This window comes from Motacilla alba, chromosome 10 (assembly GCF_015832195.1).
Source record: "Motacilla alba alba isolate MOTALB_02 chromosome 10, Motacilla_alba_V1.0_pri, whole genome shotgun sequence".
In the NCBI taxonomy this organism is placed as follows: domain Eukaryota; kingdom Metazoa; phylum Chordata; class Aves; order Passeriformes; family Motacillidae; genus Motacilla; species Motacilla alba.
Genome location: NC_052025.1, coordinates 1,934,593 through 1,956,672, shown reverse-complemented (window position 1 = coordinate 1,956,672; position 22,080 = coordinate 1,934,593). Strand labels below are relative to the sequence as shown.

The following is a 22,080-nucleotide window of genomic DNA, read 5'->3' as shown; positions in this document are numbered from 1 at the left end:
AGGGGCCAGAAGGGGTCTGAGGGCAAGCACACAAGCGTTGCCATAATTTATTTGGGAGCTGCTCCCTTGTGTCCACAGGGCCAGCACCTAAGGGTGCAGGTTGCGAGGGGTATGCAGCTGCCCATCGGCACTGAAGTGGAGAAGACCAGACGCTCAGGTTTCTGTTGGGTTTTTTTCTGCTTTTGGGGATAGGCCTTGTAGGCCCTGGTGCTCCCCCAGTTCTAGAATGTCCATGCACAGGACGTGTGGTTGTAGTGCGCACAGCATTCCCTGAGCCACAGCACGCTGTCGGCCTGCTCATCCCAGGGTCCCTTGAAGGACAGAGTCCCATTCTGGAGCACTGAGCTGGAAGGAGAGACACAAGGTCAGGACAAGCTGCTGCCCCACCACCTGGGTCCTTGGGCAGGATCAGGTGTCTCTGGGGCCCTTCACACCCACCTGGCAAAGAGCTGCTTACAGCAGGTGTACATAGTGTAGCTGGTTGAGCTGAAGTTGGTGGTGCTGAAGAACATTGCGCAGTCACCCAGCTCTGTTGGCACATGGAGGAGACCTGGGGGACAAGGTCTTCTGTCGGGACTTAAGAGGGACCATGGATCCAAGTTTCATACCCCAAGCAAGCTGTGAGCCCTGTACCCCATGCCTGCTCACAAGTCCCACACTCTGACTATACTTGCTTACAAATCCTGTACCTGGGACTGTGCAGGCCCCACCTCACCCCCCAAGACTTCAGGAAGCTCCTTGCCATACTCCGAAAATTGCTCTTGAAATGTTCCAGCCCAGAGGAAGATGAGGGGCCCCAGGAGAGCTGTTGGGCTTGGGCTGCCCTTGGCAGAGCCATGAGGGAAGAGCAGGGTTTGAAGGCTCTGGCAGAGCCATGGGGAGACAGGCCAGCCACCTACATCCCTGAATGTTGCATTTATGGGGTCTTCAGCCCTGTGCCTGTCCCTCCCTGGATCTCTCTGGCCCTGCTGCCAGTGGGCAGAGACCTACCTGCGAGGCAGGCGTTGAGCATGGAGACGCACATGCCAGTGAGCAGGGCCCGCAGCACCACAGAGGCAAAGTCACCCTTGCGCTGTGGCACCATGGAAGCTGTGGGGGCAAAACAGACAGTGGGGCCAGTCAGATCCTTGCTCCTGCTCTACACTGGGTGGGGGACAGGTAGGGACATCACAATAGCCTCCTCAGTCCTGAGCTGGCTCTGCCACATAGTGCCCTGGCCAGCCCAACTCCTGCTGTCTGGAGGATGTGGTGATCAGCCAGCACACGGTGTGCTGTCTGTCCGTCCTGGCAGAGCACTGTGCCCGCCCTGCCCCCATGGGTGATCCACCTGAGCCCTGAGCACTCCCAGCACAAGAGTCTCTCTGCTCTTTCCCCTGTGGCTGGGTGACATCCAGGCTTGGTGTGCTTTTGCCCATGGGTGCAGTGCAAAATCATCCTGGTCGCATCATGCAAATCCTGTTTTTTATCTGGCAGAGACTGAACATGGAGGCTTGAGGACAGCAAATTCCTCCTGCCTCAGATGAGCTCTTGCTCCCCAACCCAGGACCCCACTCCCTGCGTGCCCAGGCACTCAGGATGTCAGTCGTACTCACACAGGCCTCCCAGCGTGATGCCAATGGAGCTGAGGTTGGCGAATCCACAGAGGGCAAAGGTGGTGATGCTCTCGGCTCGCTCCTGGAGGGCACAGCAGCAGGGGGAAGTCATGTCTGCCCAGGAGCAGCCCCAGAGCACCCAGGGCTGAGCACCACTTTGGAGCTCCCAGATAGACATGATGTAGAGAAGTCCCCCACCCCAATCCCTTCTCTGTCGGCTGTTTCTGGGAGCAAGGATGAAGGCTCTCCCTGGAAGAGGCTAGGCTGGGGGGACAAGGGGCCCTGTAGCACCATGATCTGTCCATCAAGGAGCAGGATAAATAGGAAAGAGCTTCACTGACTCCTTCCTCCCACACCCAGCCATTAGCAAACAGCCAGGTCTAACGGGACATAGGTGCCCTCCCACTCCCAGCTCCATCATCCTGGTTCAATGATCTTAGAGGACTTTTCCAAACTAAATGGTTCTGTGATCCTCTGCCTGCCCACCACCCACCTGCCTAGCCAAGTCCCATGCCCCATTCCAGCTGGCTCTATCCCTGCCCTGTGTCTGGCAGGGTGGCAGGTGCCCCTCACAGATATCCACTGCTTCCGGCTCCCGTCCCACTCCTCCAGGCCCATCAGACGGTTCTTCTTGTATGTGGCCAGCTGCTGGTACGCCACAAACTCGTTCAGGAAGATCTTGATCCCCAGGAGCTCAGCCACCAGCGGTGAGTCTGCCCAGTCTGCCCCCATGAGAAAGGCCAAAGGCATGAGGACGTAGGAGCAGATCACCTGGGAAGAGCATCCCAGAAGGGAGCACTCAGAGCTGACCTGCACAGCCACCAGATTGGACCTCCACTGTCAGCATTTGCCAAGAACCCAGCAAGGGTCTCAGCAGCCCACTGAGGCAGCGGGCAAAGGTGGGGATGGGTATGGGATGCAGGATCTGTCAGCTCTTGGGGATACCTGGAAGGTAAGACCCTCGATGTCCACCATTTCCCCGAACCAGCGCAAGGCAGCGTTGATGAACTCCAGCACGGCCAAGAAGGCGATGAGGTTGGCCGCAATGTTGGCCACGAGCCCCACGGAGGCGGCAGCCCCGTTGCTAGCAGCTTCCAAGATGTTCTGCTCTTCCCTGCATGAAAAAAGACCCCAACGTGCTCATCTGGCTGGGCATCCCCCATGCCAGGTCAGCGCCCACTCCATGGATGCGTGCACACCACAGCTCTCCCAGCCGTGGGCCACTTGTGCCCCGAAGTGCCTCCACGGCTTCCCTGCAGTACGTGGACGTGTGCAGCCCCACTCCACTGCCCCTCTCCTCACACTCACCCACGGGAGAGGCGGATGCTTGCTTTGCCCTTGAACTTGGACTCCTCCACTTCAGGGTAGACAAGTTTGGCCATGCCGAGGGCACAAGGCGCAGCCATCACAGAAGCTGCGATCAGTGACGCTGCATCAATCTGCAACGTGCACACCAGAGGCATAGGCACCTCCGCGCAAGGTTGCGCCCCGTGACCTGCCACCCCAGGTCATTCCAGCACGTGGCTGGCATCAGCCAAGGAAAAGTCAGAGCAGCTCAGGGCTCTCCACTTGCTGAAGGTGGGAAAATTGGCTGTTTTCCCATCTAAACAGCCGTGCACATGGGGCAGCTTGCCTGCATGGAGGCAATTGCTGGAGCTGCAGCGATTGTAGCCTTGGTGATGTTAATCTCTCCTGCTGTTTGACTTAATCATAATCGTTCTTGTCCCTTCCTTCTCCCCTTTTATAGGTATCAGAGCAATAGGTTGAATAACAGTGTTACCTTCTACCTGCTGACGAAGGGCCAAGCTCCCAGCCTCACCCCTCCCCTGGCAACATCTCATTTCTCTGACCTTCCACCTTTGGTTCCCCATTTAAGGAAACTAATTAATGTTTAAATAGCAGGAGCTCAGGCAGCAGGTTAAGGGAAAGGTTTGTTCAGAGCACTGATGAACTAGAGAGGGCATCCCTGGAGGCTTGGTGCCAGAAGTGCCCAGGCAATGCTGGAGGAGCAGGGACTTTCCCTTGGGAGAAGAGGAAGGGGGGTGGGTATTGCTGTTTCTATTTAAAAGGGGGTTGGAGGTGAGATGCTGCTCAGTGATAGCCAGTGAAAAGGTGAGAATCACGTGCACAGTTTCAGTTAAATATAAGAAAAATTGTTTCTTGTGTCTGAGGTACCTGTGGGGGAAACCAGAGATGTTGGGGGAGATTTCCATCCATAGGATGCTCACCACTAACCTGGATAAGGTCCTGGGCATCCCCTCAGTTGCCATAACCTCAGTTGGCAGGAGGGTGGATCCGAGACCCCCAACCAGAGGGTCTTTCCAGGCTATATTATCCCATGATTCTGTGGGATTTGCTCTGCTCACTGTGCAGGGACACACGGTAAGGGTCCCATAGCACTGCCTTCTACCTGGCAGGGCTCCAGGGTTCTGGCCAGGCCAGCAAAGGTGGGGCTGGATGAGGTGTCTTTGGGACAAGGTGACTCTGGACACCCTGCTCTCATCCTGCTTATGGAAGGGGACCATGAGGCACCTTTTGGGGTTCTTCCCACATCCCCAAGTCCTGGGCAGTTCTTGCATGTCAGTACCCTGCGGCAGGGAGCATGTGGATCCAGCTGCTCGTGCACTCACCCCAAAGGATATGTAGGCACCCATCACGCTGCCTGCGATGGTGGAAAAGCCACCAGTCATCACAGCATGGATTTCTGACAGGGTCATGTCTGTGAGATACGGGCGGATGAGCAGCGGGGCTTCGGTCTGTGGAAGAGAAAACCCTGCTGTCCTTGGGATGGGGCCACACAGGTCTCATAGGAAGGGATACGCTCCTTTCTCCACGGCAGGCTCAGCTACAAGCACTGAGGAGCTGGATCTGCTGCCAGACCAGGACCTTACCTGTCCCACAAAAATGTTCCCTGCCACACTGAGAGTCTCAGTGGCAGTGGTGCCCATTGAGATTTGAAGCAGCCAGGAGATCTGGGGAAAGACAAAGCCACTGTGTTGACAGAGGCTCCAGGCACCCTGCCATGATAGCTACAGAGCCAGGCACTGTTTGGCTGCTGCATGGAGGTAATCCTGGAAGCACCCCCAGACCAGGTGGAATCATCAGCTCTAGGGTTCAGTTTTTTTGGCCTTCTGAGAAGGACATGCTAGAAAGACAGGGGTTGTGTCTATCCTTTTAAGCAGGACAAATCACCCCAAATTAGTACCATGACAATTTTCCTGGGACATCTCTCAGCTGACCATAGCAGACAGAGAACCCAACAGGTTCTTCTCCTTTCCACTGCCATCCCAGATAAAGGAGTGAGGCCCTACCTTGAGAATAAGCCACTGCATGACACCGAGGTAATAGAGGATGGACATCACACAGCTGAAGAAGACAATGATGGGCAGGGTCTGCAGGCAAGGCACAGGGTTAAAGGAGAGCTGAGCCACACATCCCAGCACTTGGCATGGTATGGTACTGCACAGCCAGCCCACACTACTGGGGTATCACAACACTCAGCCAGGCTGGAGGGACAGGGACCAGTGCAAATCCTCCATGGCACTGAGGAAGTCCACAGGTGGACACACAGCTGGGGGAGATCCATCTCTGAGATGGCTGAGCTCTACCACAGCGGGTCTGGCTGCATTTAGCTCTGTGCTCTCCAGGACCCAGCAAACAGGCAGACCAGAAGAAAACCTCCCCATGCCCCATTCCTTGACTGACCTGGAAGGCAAAGACTTCTTCAATGAGTGTGTTCCCAAAGACAAAGCTGGAGCCAGCTGTGGTGTAGCCCAGGAAGTACTGCAAGGGAAGAAGTTACACTGTAGGACAGCAATCCCCATCAGGTCCTTCCCTGATATCTCATTCTGCCTAATGAGGGGCTGTGCCTCCAGTCCCACAGCTCACTTCACTGCACACCAGAGAATGACCCTCTGAGAGCTAAGATGGGGATACTGGTGGGCCGTCCCAAAGCCACAGGGCCCTTCTACAGCCTGAAAGGGAGAGCACACCGAGGGCTCTGGGCTGCTGCAGAAAATCAGGGAAGAGTTGGCTTCCCTCCAGTCCCAAACATGCAATCTCTGCCATGTCCCCTCCCCATGCCACACTCTGCTTTTCCTGTTAATCTCAGGGTACAGGCACTGGATGGGATGTGCAGATGCAGTACCTGGACCTGGTCTCCCAGCCACTGGAAAGCTTGGGTGCCAGGAGTCGTTCGGAGGACAAAGAGTCCGAGTAAGAACTCCAAACCAAGACCCCAGAAGACGGCTCTCCAAGACACCTGGGGACAAAAAGCAAAACAGGAGCTGAAGTGTTTTCAAGGCCTACAGGCTTCCCCCTCTAGTTTCCAGCTGCTGCAACAGCAGCACATGACAAACACCACACACTGCCCCGGGGTGAAGATCATGGGGAGACCAATAAAATGTTACAGAAACCGATGAACGTGGGTTGGTGACAGAGCCAGAAATGAGTTGGTGAGACTCTGGAACTGGCTGGAACAAAACCTGCCAGGCTGACCCAGGATACAAGCACAAACACCTTATGATGATTGGTAGCATGGACCTGCTAGACTGAAACTGTTTGTTCAATAGCCCTTTGGAGGAGCAGGATGGAGGGACTGCTCAAAGCATTGCAGCAGTTTAGGCTGGAAGCCACCAGGACTTCAGTCACTTCTGACCAAGGCTCCAAGGCACTTGAAGCCCAGGTGTGGGTCTGGTGCTGGGTTTCTGGGTCTGACCCACTATGAGGGACATGGCAGAAAACAGGAGAGAGGCATGCAGGATAGCCCTGGGCTGGGAAGTGGGAAGGAGAGCAATGGGAAGAAGAGCAGTGAGGTAGCTTTGGGATCTATCCACCCAGCCAGTTCAGCTCCCCAGGCTGCACCCAGCTCCGTCCAGCTCTGCTGGACTTCTGCTTCCTCCAGAGAAGGGGATACCAGGGGGAACAAAGTGCTTGTTCTCCAGTGCTAGGTGGCCACTTCCTGCAAGGGGACTGATGGTCAGGTCACACCTGGGACACGTACCGCACCGTGGTGCTTGGAGCAGGCAAACAGGAACAGCACCAAAAAGCAGAAGCCACCTAATGAGATGAGCTGCTCTGGGTTTCTGCCCGTGTCCAAAACCAGCCACACAATCAGGCCTGCCAGGAGGGCCACCCACAGGAGCCTGCAAAGGAAACCCCAGCCTGTCAGCAAGATGATGTCCCCATAGGGAGAGGAGCTCATGAAGGGCAGGAGCCGATTGTGGTGGAATTGCCACTGTAAGGTCCATGTATCTGGAGAAACCTGGGGCTCAGGCACAAGCGAGGGCTGTGAACAGCCATTACACCACTGAGGCAGAGCAGACAGACATCTCTGCAATGGCTTTTAAGTGGTGCCCAGGCTGGCCATGCTCACCATTTGCGAGGTGCCAGCATGGCACATGCAGAGCCATGGGAGGGAACCCAGGTGCTGGGAGGGATCTGGCCCTTCCTTCTCCTGACTCACCATTTCAGCCACGGCCAGGACTTTTGGAAGCACTTCCCAACGGGGCGGAGGAGCAGCAGAACCTTTGCCCCACAGTGCTTCTGGAAGACCTCCCAGCAGATGAAGAAGACAACCACGGCAGTTATGACCACCAAGGCAAGGGCTCGCTGGAAGTTGAGGTAACAGGCCGCAATGAAGTAGCACAGGTAGGCTGGAGAAGGCACATTGGGAGTCAGAAACATCAGGGCTGTAGGATCACGTGTTCATAACTCACTGGGGCCAACCATGAGGTTCATTTCCTCCCAATGTCCTTCCCTCACCACCCTTGAGGATCCCATCTTTGCGTGAAGAGATCTTGAGAGCACCACCCCAGCAGGGAGCAGAAGGGGCACAGTAAGTCCTTTGGGCAGATAGAGAAAGGGCAGGGGGACAGTGAGGAGAAGATACAACTGGGCAGCAGTGGTGGGGTGAGGAGGGGGCAGTGAGGCTGCTGGGGGTAGATACAACTGCCACACACTTGACAGTGTTCAGTCAGTGGAGTCTGGATGCACAGCCAGCCAAAGGGATGGGGACGTGGAGTCTCAGTGACAGCAAGTCCTCACCTATTCCAAGGAGCCCCAGGACAAGTCTTCTCAACACCTTGGCATGAGCCTTGCAGAAATGCTTTGCCTTGGATGCTGGCTGCAGGGCCTTCCTGGGGAGAGTCACATGCCAGAGACAGGAGAGACGCAGAAGATGGACAGGGAAGATCAGCCCAAGCTAAGCCAAACCACCCCAAGTGCAGCCAACCCACCAGAGCCCGGCCATGAGCATGGCTCCCGCTGGGCACTTCCAGCAGCAGGAGGTGGTACAGGTGGGCCATGGTGAGAAACCCCAGCACGCTCACCAGCACCTGCTGTGGGGACAGAGACTGCCAGTGGCACCCTACAAGGCCACACAGAGCCATCAGACAATGTCCCCACCTCAATACCACCCTACTCTGCTCCCAAATCAGGTTTGTCTCTGGCAGAGCTCACACATCTGCACAGATCATCCCACCTGCAGTAGGAGGAGAATCTCCCTTTCCCTTCTCTTCTCCCCTCTTGGTTCTCACTGCGTGGACCACCATGTTCCTCATAGTGTCTGTTCTCTCCCTGGAAAACATCATTAACTGAGCACCCTGAAGGGAAGGGAAGGGAAGGGAAGGGAAGGGAAGGGAAGGGAAGGGAAGGGAAGGGAAGGGAAGGGAAGGGAAGGGAAGGGAAAGGAATGGGAACTTAACCTCAAAGCTGAAAACTGGGTTATCTGTGCCCTTGTCAAGGCTGTCCAGGGTTATCTGGTTTCCTTCCATCTCCAGAAGCTCTTTTGCTTCAGTGTATATGGGAAACCCTGGGAGGGTCCAATGCTGGCTGGGGAGAGCAAAATGGGATTCATCACCTCTGGCAAGCTCAAATGTCCCACTCTGCATTTCAGTTTTGGGTCCCTGAGAGGAGAACACCCCATGCACTCAGTATTCAGAGCAGGTCCTGCCCCAGCACATCCAGGGACCATCCTATGGGGTCCTCAGGCCATGGTGCTGGTGGGCTGAATTCCTTGTTCTCCTGTAACTCTAGAGAGGTCTTTACTCTGCCGTGCTTCCAAGGAATTATAGGAGAGGACTGTATGCAGCAGGGAGTGCTGGTACTCCTCCAAGTTGGTGACAGTGTCCACCAGCCTCCTTGAGCCCCTTTGCAAGAGAGATTTTTCAGAAAGTATCCTTCATCCTCAAAAGGTCTTGGTACAACCAAGTAAGATGAGGAAGAAGAGCCTTTCATGCTGATAATTAATACAGTGAAGGAACAAGGAGTAGGAATGATTGGTAGTTTGCATAGGGAGTGGTCCTAAAAGAGCATCATACTGGGAGAACTGGTCCAGCAAACCCAGAGGAACCAGTGTTATGCCAGAGCAGGAACCCTTGGAGCATCTCATTTGGACACCCTCGTGGTTCCCCTACCTGGAGAAGGATGAGGGAAGAGCAGGGAGTCGCAGGCAAGGCAGTGATTGACTGTAGAAGCACTCCTGTGTGAGGACAGAGGCAGGAAGATGATGTCTTTGCTTTGAGGAGAATTGTAGAGCTCTGTGCAGAGAAGGAGGAGATCACAGGGTCATCGCCAGTTTCCCTCAGTGTCCACGGAAGGGAAAGACAGCCAGTTGAAGGTGGGCAGTTTTGGAAAACATCCCCTTCATCATGGGACCTCATGGCAGCTGAAGGTGGTGTGGCCAGGGCTCCACAGGCCAGCAGAGCCACCACGGGGAACCACTGGGACATCCTGGCCCCATGTGTCCCTGGGTTCATGGCTCCTCAGCAGCAGGGCAGGACCCAGGGCCATGGTGGGAACCCAGGACCTCACACGCCCCTCCAGGGCCTCCAACATCGCTGGTGCTCCTGGTGCTCAGGGATGTCTCTCCAGGACCCTGGCAGAGATCAGGAGGACCCCCCTCCCCGAGTCCACCACCACTCCAAGGACACTCCCCAGTGCCCATCTGGTCTCAGTGACCCCTCCAGGATCCCTCGGAGTTCCAGGACCATCCCAGGTTCCTGGCAGTGCCGCTGTCTGAGGCTCAGTGCCTGCCAGGGCTGATGCCACCTCCTTGTCCCCCACCCCGCCAGCCCCAAAATCTCTTGTTTTGGTGCAGTCTCATTGGCTGCCTCAGGAGCGGGACCACATGGCCAGGTAGGTAATGAGGGAGGGAGCGGACGGGTGCCCGCAGTGCCCCCTGCATACCTGTGTCCCTGCACTCCTGTTCCGTGTGTCCCCCGCAGCCTCTGGAGCAGCGTGGCCGAGGGACCCTCCACCCTGTGTCCCTGCACCCCACGCCCTCACACCCCCGGTGGCCTCATCCCCCGTGTCCTCACACCCCCGGTGGCCTCGTGCCCTCCCTGTCCTCACGGCTCCCCCGCCCTGGCACCCGCCGTCCCCCGCCACTCACCCGCCAGCGCTGCCGGCCCCGCAGCTCCCGGTCCCGTGTCCCGGTTACCCATTAACAGCTCGGTCCAAAGAGCTGGGCTGGGCGCTGCGGCGCCGGGGCCGCTGCGGCTCCTCCCGGGGCCGGTCCGGCTCCTCCCGGGGCTCACGCCCGGCTGCCGGGAAGGGCGTGCAGGGGAAGCCCAGCGGCGTGGCCGTGCGGGGCACCGTGCCATCCAAAGAGAGGTCAGCCGAGGGACTTTCCCCCTTGCAAAACGAGCCTTCAGGAGAGATATTGAAAGTAGAAATCAAACTTTTTCCCCGTCCCGGAAAATGCTTTCCAAAGAAAACCAGAGTGGGGCACACGTGGCCTCCAAGGCTTCAGTGGCATGAAGTCATGAAGGCGTGATGTCCCCTGGTCCCCGAGAAGGACGGGGTGGAAGCCAACAAACACGTCCCCTTGCACGTTGTGTCCGAAACCACCTTTTCACGCTGGATGTTGGGAGTCCTGTGCCCAGGTTTGTGCACTCTGCTGGTACCTCCCGCTCTTTGTTTGCACAGGGGGCGGTGCTGTGGCTCCGAGGGTGCCAAATCGGGGTTGGCAGGAATCAGTTCAGACACTGGTGATTAATGATACCACGGGGCACTCAGGGCACCACGTGCCGCACGCTGCCCGTAAACAAACCGGTGTGTGCGCCAGCTCCGCGCCTTCTCCCCGCGGACCCGGCCGGCCCCGCCGCTAAAGCTGCCCGGGGCTGGAGAGGGGCGAGGGCGCGGGGCAGGGCGTGGGTGGCAAAGGGGGAAACCCTGAAAGCTGCGGGTGCGACGCTGCTCTAAGCTCCCTCGCCGCGCCCGGGCGAGGTCCCCCAGCCCCGCGTCTTGTGCCACTCACGACACACCCAGAGCCAGCCCCGTGTGTGCCACTCCCGGGTCACCCAGAGCCAGCCCCGTGTGTGCCACTCCCGGGTCACCCAGAGCCAGCCCGGCGTGTGACAGGGGACAATCAGAGCCGGCCCGCTGTGTGCCAGGGGACACTCAGAGCCGGCCCGCTGTGTGCCAGGGGACACCAGAGCCGGCCCGCTGGGTGCCAGGGGACACCCAGAGCCGGCCCGCTGTGTGCCAGGGGACACCAGAGCCGGCCCGCTGTGTGCCAGGGGACACCAGAGCCGGCCCCGTGTGTGCCAGGGGACACCAGAGCCGGCCCGCTGTGTGCCAGGGGACACCAGAGCCGGCCCCGTGTGTGCCAGGGGACACCAGAGCCGGCCCCATGTGTGCCAGGGGACACCCAGAGCCGGCCCCGTGTGTGCCAGGGGACACCCAGAGCCGGCCCGCTGTGTGCCAGGGGACACCAGAGCCGGCCCGCTGTGTGCCAGGGGACACCAGAGCCGGCCCGCTGGTGCCGCTCCCGCCTCACGCGCCCGGCCCCGCCCCGCCGCGCGTCAGCGCCTCAGCGCCAACAGCCGCCGCGCCGCGCCGCCCGCACAGAGCCCCGGTAGCGCGCCGTGATCGTATAGTGGTTAGTACTCTGCGTTGTGGCCGCAGCAACCTCGGTTCGAATCCGAGTCACGGCATCGCCCGGCGGTACCACGGCACACGGGCTCCGCTTTTTGCCGCTGCTGGTTTATTTCGTATTTTATTGGTTTATTTCACAATTTAAATTCGTTGTTCTCTCTTATTGTTTTGAACTTAAAATTTATTACTTAAAATTTATTTTACTTTTTTATTCGGTTTATTTATTTTCATTTAATTCTATTTCATTTTATCTGTTTAACGTAACTTAATTTTAATTTTATTTTTATTTTTACTGTTTTATTCCTATACTTAATAATAATATTTTCTTTAATTTTCTTTATTTTATTCTATTTTTAATTTTTATTTCTTTATTTACCTTTATGTCATGAATTGTTATTTTTCGTTTAGTTTTTTCTATTATATTTTATTTAATACTTCATTTTATTTTAAAAGTTCATTTCGTATTATTTTAAATTTAATTAGGTAGTTATTTTATTGTATTTACTTTTATTTTACTTAATACAGTGATATCATTTTATTAATTTTTACTACATTTTTAATGCAATTTTAACTTAATTTTTTAATTCCATTTTTATTTCAGTTTTTCTCTTTGTTCCTCATTCTCTCCTCTCCTCTCGTCTTATTTTGGTCTATTTTAAAATTTAATTTTATTGTTTTATTTGTTAATTCTAGTTTTATATTCTTTTTTTCATCTGATGTTATTTTCTTGGTTTCAGTCCCTCCGCTCCTTCTCCCCCCGGCGCCTGCAGACCCCCCCGAACCGGGCGAGCCCAGCTCGCCTCGGCCCCGCAGCCCCGCCGGCAGCCGCCAGAAAAAAAAGAAAGGAAAATGAAATACTGGCGAGACGTGACAAAACACCGGCGCGGGCGGCGATGGAGGGGAAAAGGCCAAAAAGCGGAGCCCGTGTGCCGTGGTACCGCCGGGCGATGCCGTGACTCGGATTCGAACCGAGGTTGCTGCGGCCACAACGCAGAGTACTAACCACTATACGATCACGGCGCGCTACCGGGGCTCTGTGCGGGCGGCGCGGCGCGGCGGCTGTTGGGGCTGAGGCGCTGACGCGCGGCGGGGCGGGGCCGGGCGGGTGAGGCGGGAGCGGCACCAGCGGGCCGGCTCTGGTGTCCCCTGGCACACAGCGGGCCGGCTCTGGTGTCCCCTGGCACACAGCGGGCCGGCTCTGGTGTCCCCTGGCACACAGCGGGCCGGCTCTGGTGTCCCCTGGCACACAGCGGGCCGGCTCTGGGTGTCCCCTGGCACACAGCGGGCCGGCTCTGGTGTCCCCTGGCACACACGGGGCCGGCTCTGGTGTCCCCTGGCACACAGCGGGCCGGCTCTGGTGTCCCCTGGCACACACGGGGCCGGCTCTGGGTGTCCCCTGTCACACACGGGGCCGGCTCTGAGTGTCACACGCCGGGCCGGCTCTGAGTGTCTCCTGTCACACAGCGGGCCGGCTCTGAGTGTCCCCTATCACACACGGGGCTGGCTCTGGGCGCTCCCGCTCCCCTCCGCGGGCATTCCCAGGGCGCAGCGCCGGAGCTCCGTCCCGCGTTCCCCGTGCGCGGCCGGGGCGCTGGGGATGGGCCCCGGGCTGGGACCTCGCCCTGCGCCCGCCCCGTGATGCCAGCCCAGGCTGTGGCCCCGGAGCTCTCACGGTCCTCACCCACTCCGTGGCCCCAGCCCCGAGTCTCCCTCCGTGTCTGACCCCAGCCGCGGCGTTCACGCCCTCACCTTTATCCTCCGCCCTCGGCCCTCCCTGCTCTGACCCTAATCCTGACCCTTCCCCTCATCCCAGCCCTCTGTATCCTGCGGTAACTCCATTCCCGAGCTGTAACCTCACTTCTCGCTCCCTTGCGCATTTCTCAGGGAGTAAAGTTTCTCCCTAACACAGGACTAATGACGACTGGGCACAGAGGGATGGGAGAAAAGAGAGGGACTAAGGATTTTATGCCCCTGAAACAGCAGCAGGTATCACACCAGTCTGTGCTGGTCTCCTTGTTTCTCCTGCTCAAGCACATGTCGATACCTAATGGCTCTGCTCTCACCACTGCTGCTGCTTTCCTGCTCCCAGTACTAAAGGTTCTTTCATTTTCACAGATATGCAAAGAATTTCAAACACCTGGGATCAAAAAGATTTCCTGACATAAAATATTTTAGAGTTATCTCAGCATGATTCATTCCTTCTGAAGAGCTGGAGCTGGTCACAGAAACATCAGCTCCTTCACACGGGATGAGCTCATCGCTTGTCACACACACATCTCCCATGGGAGGGGGTACAGGGAGTGGCAGGGGACTCCTACAACCCTGCTGGCCGTGTCCCTGCACCCCATCCGTGCTGATGCATCTGCTGCAGCTGGAAAATCCTACATCTAGAACAGTCTTCCTGAGGCTTGGGGCAAACTGGAGAAACACCCTGTGCACCTTGATTACTCTGTGAAGTAATTGTTCCTGCCACTCTGAGCTCATCTTGCTCATAACCACCCAAAAGATCTCACAGAGGAAGACAGAATGGTTTTTTGCACCCTCCCTTTGTCTGTGCCCACCTTGTCCTGCCCTCAGCAGTTTGCTGGTGTGCACCAGCAGTCCCTCAGCAATGTTGGGATCCTTTGCAGTGGGAGATGCTCTCTCATGCCAGACTGGCTGACCAGGAGATGCTGAAGGGGTATCTGAATGACCTGAGTGTCCACATGCTACTGTCCTGCTCCAGCCCCACCTTTCTCCCTCTCTTGACCACCTGCCAAGATCTCAGTGCATGTCTCTAATGGAGCTGCAGGGATACTGCTTTTGTTCATCTGTGTCCAGCCCTGTCACCATCAGTGTCCTTATGCTGGAACAAAGTAGGTGCAGTGACACTGGACGGAGATACGTGGTTCTCCTCCCATGCCCGAGGAGTTTGACACCATCATCATCCCCTTGACTGCACCAAGGACACAAACCCAGCCAAGAGACACCTGCAGGACAGGGGTAGCTGAGCTGCACAGGTGGGATCACTGCAGCCTCTGAATCCCAGCTCATGAGCTTGTAAAGGGAGCAAGTCCTCGTGCTGCCCTGTGCCTGGTCTCTTGTGCCTTGCTCCACAGTGGCACAACGCCATGAGCTGGGCCGTGTCCCTGGTGAAGGGATAAGCCCAGCTCCATGTTAGTCTGGACAACTGCTGCGTTGGGCAGGACAGTGTGGTGGGACCCATGGGAGACAGTGGGACATGCTCTGGCAGGACATGCTGTCCCTGGCTGGTGGGGACAAAGAACCTCCAGTGGCACACAAGGTGACCAGGAGATTCCTCCTCGGGGATTTGCATGGGCAGGCAGAGTGTGACCCCTGAGGCTGGTGTCACCATGGCCTTTATCCCAGCTCCTGGCCTGGCAGGAGGCAGAGCCCATGTTTGGGTGGGTGGGTGCTGGGCACTGCTCACACAGGCACACAGTGTGGGCTCCTTGGTGGCACGGAGGAGGCAGCGGGGCCTGTGATTTGGCTTCTTGGCAGATGTTTTTAGAATGTGGAAGCTGACGGAATTGCAATGACCTCAACTGCTGGAACAGGCATGGTTGAGATAACACTGCAGCCATACAGGAGAGTCAGCCAAACATGGAAGTAAGCAGGGAGGTGCAAAAGGACTCAGAGATAAGGTACGGTGTGGATGAGAAGGAGGAGGCAAGAAACTGCTGCCACCCATTGCTGGCATCAGTGGTAGCCTGTCCCAGCAACTTCCTGCCAAGGGCAACTCTCCCCAACAGAACTGGGATGAGAGCACTCCTAAGGAAGCCTTGCCTGGTTGTCAGGGCCCCAACCACCCTTTGCCATGTGCTTTTTAGTCCAGATGGTTTGGACCTGCCAGGATGAAGGAAAAGAGATGAGCTTGTGGGAGCACTGGGAGCCCCATCCGTCTGCTGGGTAACCTGATCCCTTTAGGATGCTCACCACCCGGGCAGGATGACTGCTCCAGGCTCTTCCCACCCTGCTCTGCCCTCGATGTTTTATCTCTGAGTCCTCTGATGCCGGTGGGTTACTTTCAGTGGGATTTTAAAGGTGCCTGGAATGTCAAAACACCAGTGCAGCCAGACAGAGAGTGCTGCTGCGCCCAGACGTTGCCACTCTGTGGCACAAATATAAATCTTGCAGCTGGCAGAGGGACAAGCACAATTCATCACTGCATGGCTGTCACGGCTGCTCTGCCCCTCGAGCAGCCTCTCCAGCTGCTCCCTCACTGGGACAGCCCCTGGTCTCCTTTCCCAGTCTCAGGAAGGCAGATGGGAGGCAGAGGAATCCCCACCACTTCTTTTTCTCGTAGATTGCTAAAGCAGCCACAGGAGCAGCGCTGGTGCTGGGGAGGCAGGATGGATGTGAGGAGGTGCTTTGTGTTTTGCTGGTGATTGAAAAGCAGCGGTGCAGGCCAATGCTGTCCTCTCTGGCTATTCAGAGGCCATTAATCCAACTTGGAAATTGTTCTGCTGCGGAAATCCCACCTTCCTTCTTAAGGAAATCAGAGCAACTCTACCATCACGCCCAGCTTCCCACAGGCACTGCTGGGGCAGAGCTGGATGCAGAAGCAAGAGCAGGGAAAGGTTCTGGGGCTGGGACAATTTGAAGGTGAAGGTTTGTGTGGGTTTTAGGAGTGAAGGACAAAACACCTGAATTGGGAGACAATTGCCACCAACCTGACCTCATACTGTCCCTGCCATCCTCTTCTAGGGCCACAAAGATGCTCCGAGGGCTGGAGCCTCTCTGCTCTGGAGCCAGACTGGGAGAAGTGGGGGGCTTAACCTGGAGAAGAGAAGGCTCCAATGAGACCTCAGAGCCTCTTCCAGTGCCTAGAAGGGCTCTAAGAAAGCTGGAGAGGGACGTTGGACAAGGAGTAATAAGACAAGGGGGAATGGCTTCCCACTGCCAGAGGGCAGGGATAGATGGGATATTGGGAAGAAATTCTTGTCTGAGAAGGTGTTGAGATCCTGGCACAGGTCACCCAGAGAAGCTGTGGCTTCCCCATCCCAGGAAGTGTTCAAGGCCAGGCTGGACAGGTCTTGGAGCGACCTGATAGTGGAAGTTGTCCCTGCCCGTGGCAGGGGGTGGATTGAGATGAGCTTTAAGGTCCCTTCCAACCCAAACCATTCTGCGAATGTAGCTCATGAGACATGCGCCGAGGACTGAATGAGAAGAACTTGAGCATTCCTTGACATGAGTGCTCAGCTGTGATGCTCTCCAGAGGCTTTATGAACCCACAACAGCACATGAGGTGGGTCCTGGTTCTTCCAAAGCCTGAACTTCAAAGGATATTTTCCAGTCTGCCAGCAAGAAAACTGGAAGGGAAGGCAAACAGGATCTAACAGACAGATTTTCTGCTTGGTTATATTTTGACATGCCCTGGCCTGGCTCCAACGCTCAGAAATCAAAGAAAATGGTACCCAAAATGTATGGACCAGGGATTTATCAAAGCTGTCCTGTCCAAAACCCATGGAGCACAGCCCAGAGCAGCCTCTTGAGCTCCTCCCTTGTGTGTCCAGCATCCAGCTGAAGATGGAATGTGAGGAAAGTGTCCCAGGGGAGAACCAGCCATCCTGCAGCCCTAAATAAATGCTGCCACATGTCTGTGTGTGCCCTGCCTGATTCCAGCTGCCAGCCCCAGCTCCCACTCTGCCTTTGTCTGTGCACAGCAGGAGCCTCCTCCCCATGCAGGGATTTATGGCCTGCACGAAGCCACCTCTTAACCTAGGTTTGTGCTGCTGAATGGGCAGAAAACAGGCCACCAGGAGCTGCCAGGCAGCCTGCCAGTCCTCACCTCCCCACTTCTTGCACTCATCTCTGAATTCACCTTCATTTTCTGCCTCTCAGCCCTTTCAGAGAAATTGGGCTGGTGGCAATTGCAATTGATCTCCTCTCTGTGGGAGCAATGGCCACTGTTTTGCTCTTGTGCACTGAGCCCATCTTCCTGACAGCTGATGACAGCCCTATTAAGAGATATAAGGGGATACCGGGGTGGGTGTTGCCCACAGGCAACATAAAGCTGTCTGGAGAAGGACCCAGCTGTGTGAGCACGGCTCTTGCAGCTGGATTAATCAAACCCACCATTAACCCCTTCCCGGGGCACTCTGGTCCCCTGCCAGCCCCACAGCACAGGCCCCCACCAGCACATGGCTCTGATTGAGCTGCAAATGCTCCAGCTCCTTAGTTTGCTCAGCCTCAGATCGATGAGGGCAGGCAGCTCCAATCAATTCCACTTTACCACTTGCTATTGAGTTCAGATCCATGCTCTCGCAGCTAGTCCTGTTTCCTTCATTCATTCAGAAGAGGAATTCAGGTATTTTATCCCAGCTGGATGATGTTTTGCCCTTGCAGGATCAAACCCTTTGGTAGGAGCAAAAAAAAGCCAAAAATGGAGGGCCAGCAATGAAGGGACTGAGTTTGTGCTACGGTTGAAGATCCAAGAGCATCCACCTGGCTGTTAGAGTATGGAAGTGGGTGGCTGGATGAGGCCATGCAATTTGCATGATATAACAGATCTGTTGCTACCAAGCCAGCATCTGTCATGAGTTTTTCCTGTCATGATCCTGGTTTTGCAAGAGGATCCTGGTTTTGCTCCCGTGTCTTGGTTCCCCTGTCCCCACAAGACCTGAGTGGGGAGAATTCAGCTCTCGGGGACTCGGGCCCACACAAAATGATTTTGCAAAAAAAAAACCTAAAAGCAAAACAAAACATCAAAGAGTTTACGTAATGGCTGTTTGGAAATTTCCCTCAAACCCTGCATTTGTCAGTGAAAGAAGTGTTTCCCCCGCTCTGGGTGTCAGTCCTGCAGTCATTTTTCTCTCCTCGTTTGTCACCCAGCTCTTTCACTGGCCTGTCTCCAGGATGCTGCACCTGAACCTGCGGAAATGAAGATCCCCAGTGCTCTCCACACCTTGTCAAAGTGTTAATGAGATGATGGACCACATACAGAGCAGCTGTGACACTCGGGGTGCTGATGTGCAGAGGCTGTCACTGCAGAGGGCTGAGGCAGGGACCAGGCTCTGCATGGCTGAGGAGATGACCGATGGCTCTGGCTCCAAGCTGGCACATGTCTTTCAGCAAGTTGTCATCTCTTCTTTTGGTCAATTAGCATTGCCTCATTATACTATCAACTGCATAACATTTTTTTTTTTTTTTTACAGAAAGGCTGGAGAGCTGCAAAAAGTGCCTGCAGGTATTTGCTCCATTTGGTAAAGACACAGGCTTTGTGCATATCCTGCCCAGGCTTTGATAGTCTCCTGGTGCAAATGCGTAGCAACACTTCCCCTGGACACCATCCCTGCCTCTAAAACCTCACAAGTCTCCTTTGTGCTAGTCCTTGTATTTAGTATGTATTTATGGATTTTTTTCTGTGGATTTGTGTGGTCTTGTTCCTAAACCACGTAGCATCTGCAGCAGCCCCTGGCAGGGAGGGCTACTGTGTGCTGAGTCTCCTCCTTGTGTTATCACTGTTATTTTGTTATTTCAGCCTCTCCCACCTCCCCCCGCTGTGCAGATCTCTGCTCTGTGATCCCAGCTGTCTCCTTCCTGTGCCAAAGAGCCCTGGTCCTTCGGGACCCCATGTGCAGAGACCTTGGATCCTCCTGTTGCCCTTCTCTACATATTTTCCAGCTCTGCTGTATCCTTGGAATAGAGGGGCCAGAAATGCATGTAGACGGGGACTGGCTAGGGAATAGTGGTATCTCTGATTTCACCTCTCCTTTTTCCTGACCCTTCCTGTCACCTTGACAGAGAGTCTATGAGGTTTTGACTGCTGCTGAGTTCTGAGGGGACAGTTTCACAGACTGACAGAGCTCCCAGTCTCCAAACCCATCACTTTGGACAAGAGCCTGGGCTTGGTTTCCCCATGTGTGTCACTTCCCTAACACTGGCTTTTGTATCATTTTATTACCAACTTCCTACGCCTCTCAAAGTCCTCCTGCAATGCTTAGCATGCATCCACAATTTCCAGAATAATTCAATATTATTGCAGATTCTGCCGTTGACCTCATCTTGTCAAAAGATCTGCGTGTGGAAATGCAGGGACTTCTGCTGGATCACCTCAGGGGCCTGCTGGCTTTTTCCAAGAAAGCACTAGCTGTGGAAAAGAGAAATTCACTGCAAGAGAGCTGTACCGACTCTTCCCCAATATGTCATATTTATCCATCTGTTCCCTAACGATGCCAGTTTCCTCCTCCGTATGCCAATTTTTGTTCATTTGCAGAGAACAGATGTGTCATTTATCAGCCTGGGACTCCCTGGCTGCCTCCCAGGAAGCAATTCTGGTGTCACAGTTGCCACCTTCCAGTCCTCACGTCCCCTGCTGTACCCAGACCCCGGAGCTGGTTCGGCTGTCACCCAGCAGATGTGACATCCTCTTGGTCCCTGCTCTGCTGCACAGTGGGGTGGATGTGGGTTGCTCTCAGGGAGGAAAAGAGCAGGCACACAGGCACTCCAAAGCTCCTGCAAATGGCTTTTGTTTGAAGCTCTGGAAGAAGCACCTGGAGATTCGAGGAGCTGCAGGCTTCCCTGCAAGCCAGGGTCGATGCTGGCATCAGGGGAAGGAGCCGCCCCAGCGCCTGACTCGAGTGACAGTTGGGCAAGTGTCAGATCCAGCCCCACATCACCTGGGGTGAGTCAGCCGGGAGTGTGCAGGGGCAGGGACCTTCTCCTCTGAGTCACCGGAACCTGCTGCCCGGGGGACGCCGGGCTGTGTCCGCACCACCCAAGGTTCAGCTGGAGGGGAAGCTTTGCCGTGCAGACTTGGCATGATCCCTCCTCAGCCCAGGGAAGGTGCTGTGTGCTGCTCTTGGCCCAGCTGCCAAACACGGCTCCTGTCCCCAGCCGGGGGTGAGCACCAGGACCGCTCTGGGCAGCTGAAGCAGCTCCTCAGGCCCTGAAGGATGGATGAGGGCTGAGGATGCACACAGCTCTCTGCTGGGCTGCCAGGAGCCCGGAAGACATTATCTGGATTTTTCTTCCTGGTGCATGCTCTGACCTGTCTGGATTTACCCAGGCAAGCAGCTCCTTTGGTAAGAGGAAGGGCAATGCTGTGAGCACCAGCTTGGAGATCTCAGCAAAGAGCTCCTGGACCCTTCAGAGGTGGAGAAGAGGGCGGGAGCAGAGATTCCAGTGCAGAGGACCAGCCCTGCATCCTTGCACACCACTGCAGTAAGCCCTTCTCCCTCCCCTATTCCTGTGGTCCCTCAGAGTGAACCACAAATCACTTCTGCACAGCCATGGGTTGTTATCTTCCTATCTGAGGACTGTGTGCAAACAGCTTCACAGCCACCCTTCCCTCCTTCCTGGGGGCTGCATGGGCTGCGGGCAGTGCCGGCAGCAGGCAGCCCCAGGGCTGCACCTGCTACCTGGGGATGTGTGACAGAGACGCTAAAATGTGGAGTCTGGCACGCAAGCCTTGCAGCCTGTGCTCCCCCGTCCTCTCCCGTCTGCCAGTCCCAACACTCGCAACACCCCATGACAGCCATCTGTCACGGAGAGCCACGGTGACCTGCAGGCAGAGCGGCATCACAGCCACCGTTGTGGTGTCACGGTCAGTCTCTACAGTGCAGCCATCAAACCTGGGTCCCGACAGGAATAAGGTGTGGAGCGTGTAAACAGTTGGGATCGGAGCAGTACCAGCTGCAGCACGAGCTGCAGACAGATCCTGGCTTTGGCAGTGGGAATGTAGAAATCTGCCCCTGCTCCTCCAAACCTGAAGTGAACCACTGAGAAGAGAGCGATGTCACCAGCCTCTTGACATGACTGCAGAAGAGAACATGAGCAGCCTGTGCCTGTGCCAAGCCTTGCAGGTGGTAAGGTCATTTGGTCTCCTTCTGGAGGCCCCTTAAAGCTCCCCAAGCACAAAGGGTCTCCCAGGGGGCTCTCGCCTCAGCTGTGCTCTCTTCACCTGCTGCCTGCGTTGCTGCCTGGGTGGTTTGGCCAAGGGGAAGCCAATATCCAGGGGAAGCTCAAATCTGAGGGCTCAGGTGAGTCCAGGGGCTTTGATGCCCCTCCAAGCTCTGCTGAAGCCTGAGGTGAGAAGGTGATCCCTCAGAGGCACAGATTGGAGAGCAGGGCTACATTGGGCCAGTCTGGAAGAGAAGCAGGCCCAACAAATGGTGAGGAGGTGCTGGGGTCCTGCATGGGCATGGACCACTGACCTTTGTCAAATCCCAGCACGGCCCCAGCACAGCTGCCTCTCCAAGGAGAGAGCAATGTGGGGAATGTGCCAGAACTAGAAGAGAAGGAAGAACCTTTGCAATTCCTCTAAGATGGTAGTGTTTAAAAAAACCAAACACTACCACAAAGCTAGATCCCTCCTCAGTCCCCTCTCTGGAGACACTGAGCATGTGTTTTCCAGGCCAGAGGATTTAACAAGAGCCATCTCCTACAGCTGTTGCTGAACATCCTCCTTGGTTACTAATAGAGGGTGGAAGTGCTTTCAATCTCAAGTGCCATTAGCCCTGCTTCCTTCCAAATGCTGGACAGGCAAATTTATTGAGAATCTCTGTCTTTTCTGCATTTTAATAAGTCTCTTCATCTCCATCTGAGAGCCCGGGAGCGAGGTCTGCTGCTAGACTGCAAACACCGCCTGGTGATCACTTTGTTCCTC

General features: G+C 55.6%; 1 protein-coding gene and 2 non-coding genes across 3 annotated transcripts; 1 reads left to right on the top strand and 2 right to left on the bottom strand.

Moving 5' to 3' along the window:
• Nucleotides 1-76: 76 nt before the first annotated feature.
• Nucleotides 77-8,925, bottom strand: LOC119705045 (sodium/nucleoside cotransporter 2-like). The gene is made up of 17 exons (XM_038146981.1): nucleotides 8,297-8,925; nucleotides 8,074-8,168; nucleotides 7,638-7,729; nucleotides 7,057-7,246; nucleotides 6,595-6,736; nucleotides 5,740-5,853; nucleotides 5,298-5,375; nucleotides 4,904-4,984; nucleotides 4,484-4,564; nucleotides 4,223-4,348; nucleotides 2,901-3,031; nucleotides 2,538-2,706; nucleotides 2,166-2,363; nucleotides 1,593-1,674; nucleotides 991-1,089; nucleotides 439-550; nucleotides 77-345 (listed from the first exon to the last, which is right to left on the bottom strand). Exons 1-17 carry the CDS (start codon nucleotides 8,480-8,482, stop codon nucleotides 222-224), a joined length of 2,100 nt encoding a protein of 699 aa, XP_038002909.1. The 5' UTR covers nucleotides 8,483-8,925; the 3' UTR covers nucleotides 77-221.
• Nucleotides 8,926-11,458: 2,533 nt separating this feature from the next.
• TRNAH-GUG lies at nucleotides 11,459-11,530 on the top strand. The gene has a single exon. It is a non-coding gene; the product is annotated as a tRNA-His (tRNA).
• Nucleotides 11,531-12,419: 889 nt separating this feature from the next.
• TRNAH-GUG lies at nucleotides 12,420-12,491 on the bottom strand. The gene has a single exon. It is a non-coding gene; the product is annotated as a tRNA-His (tRNA).
• Between the last annotated feature and the right edge of the window lie 9,589 nt (nucleotides 12,492-22,080).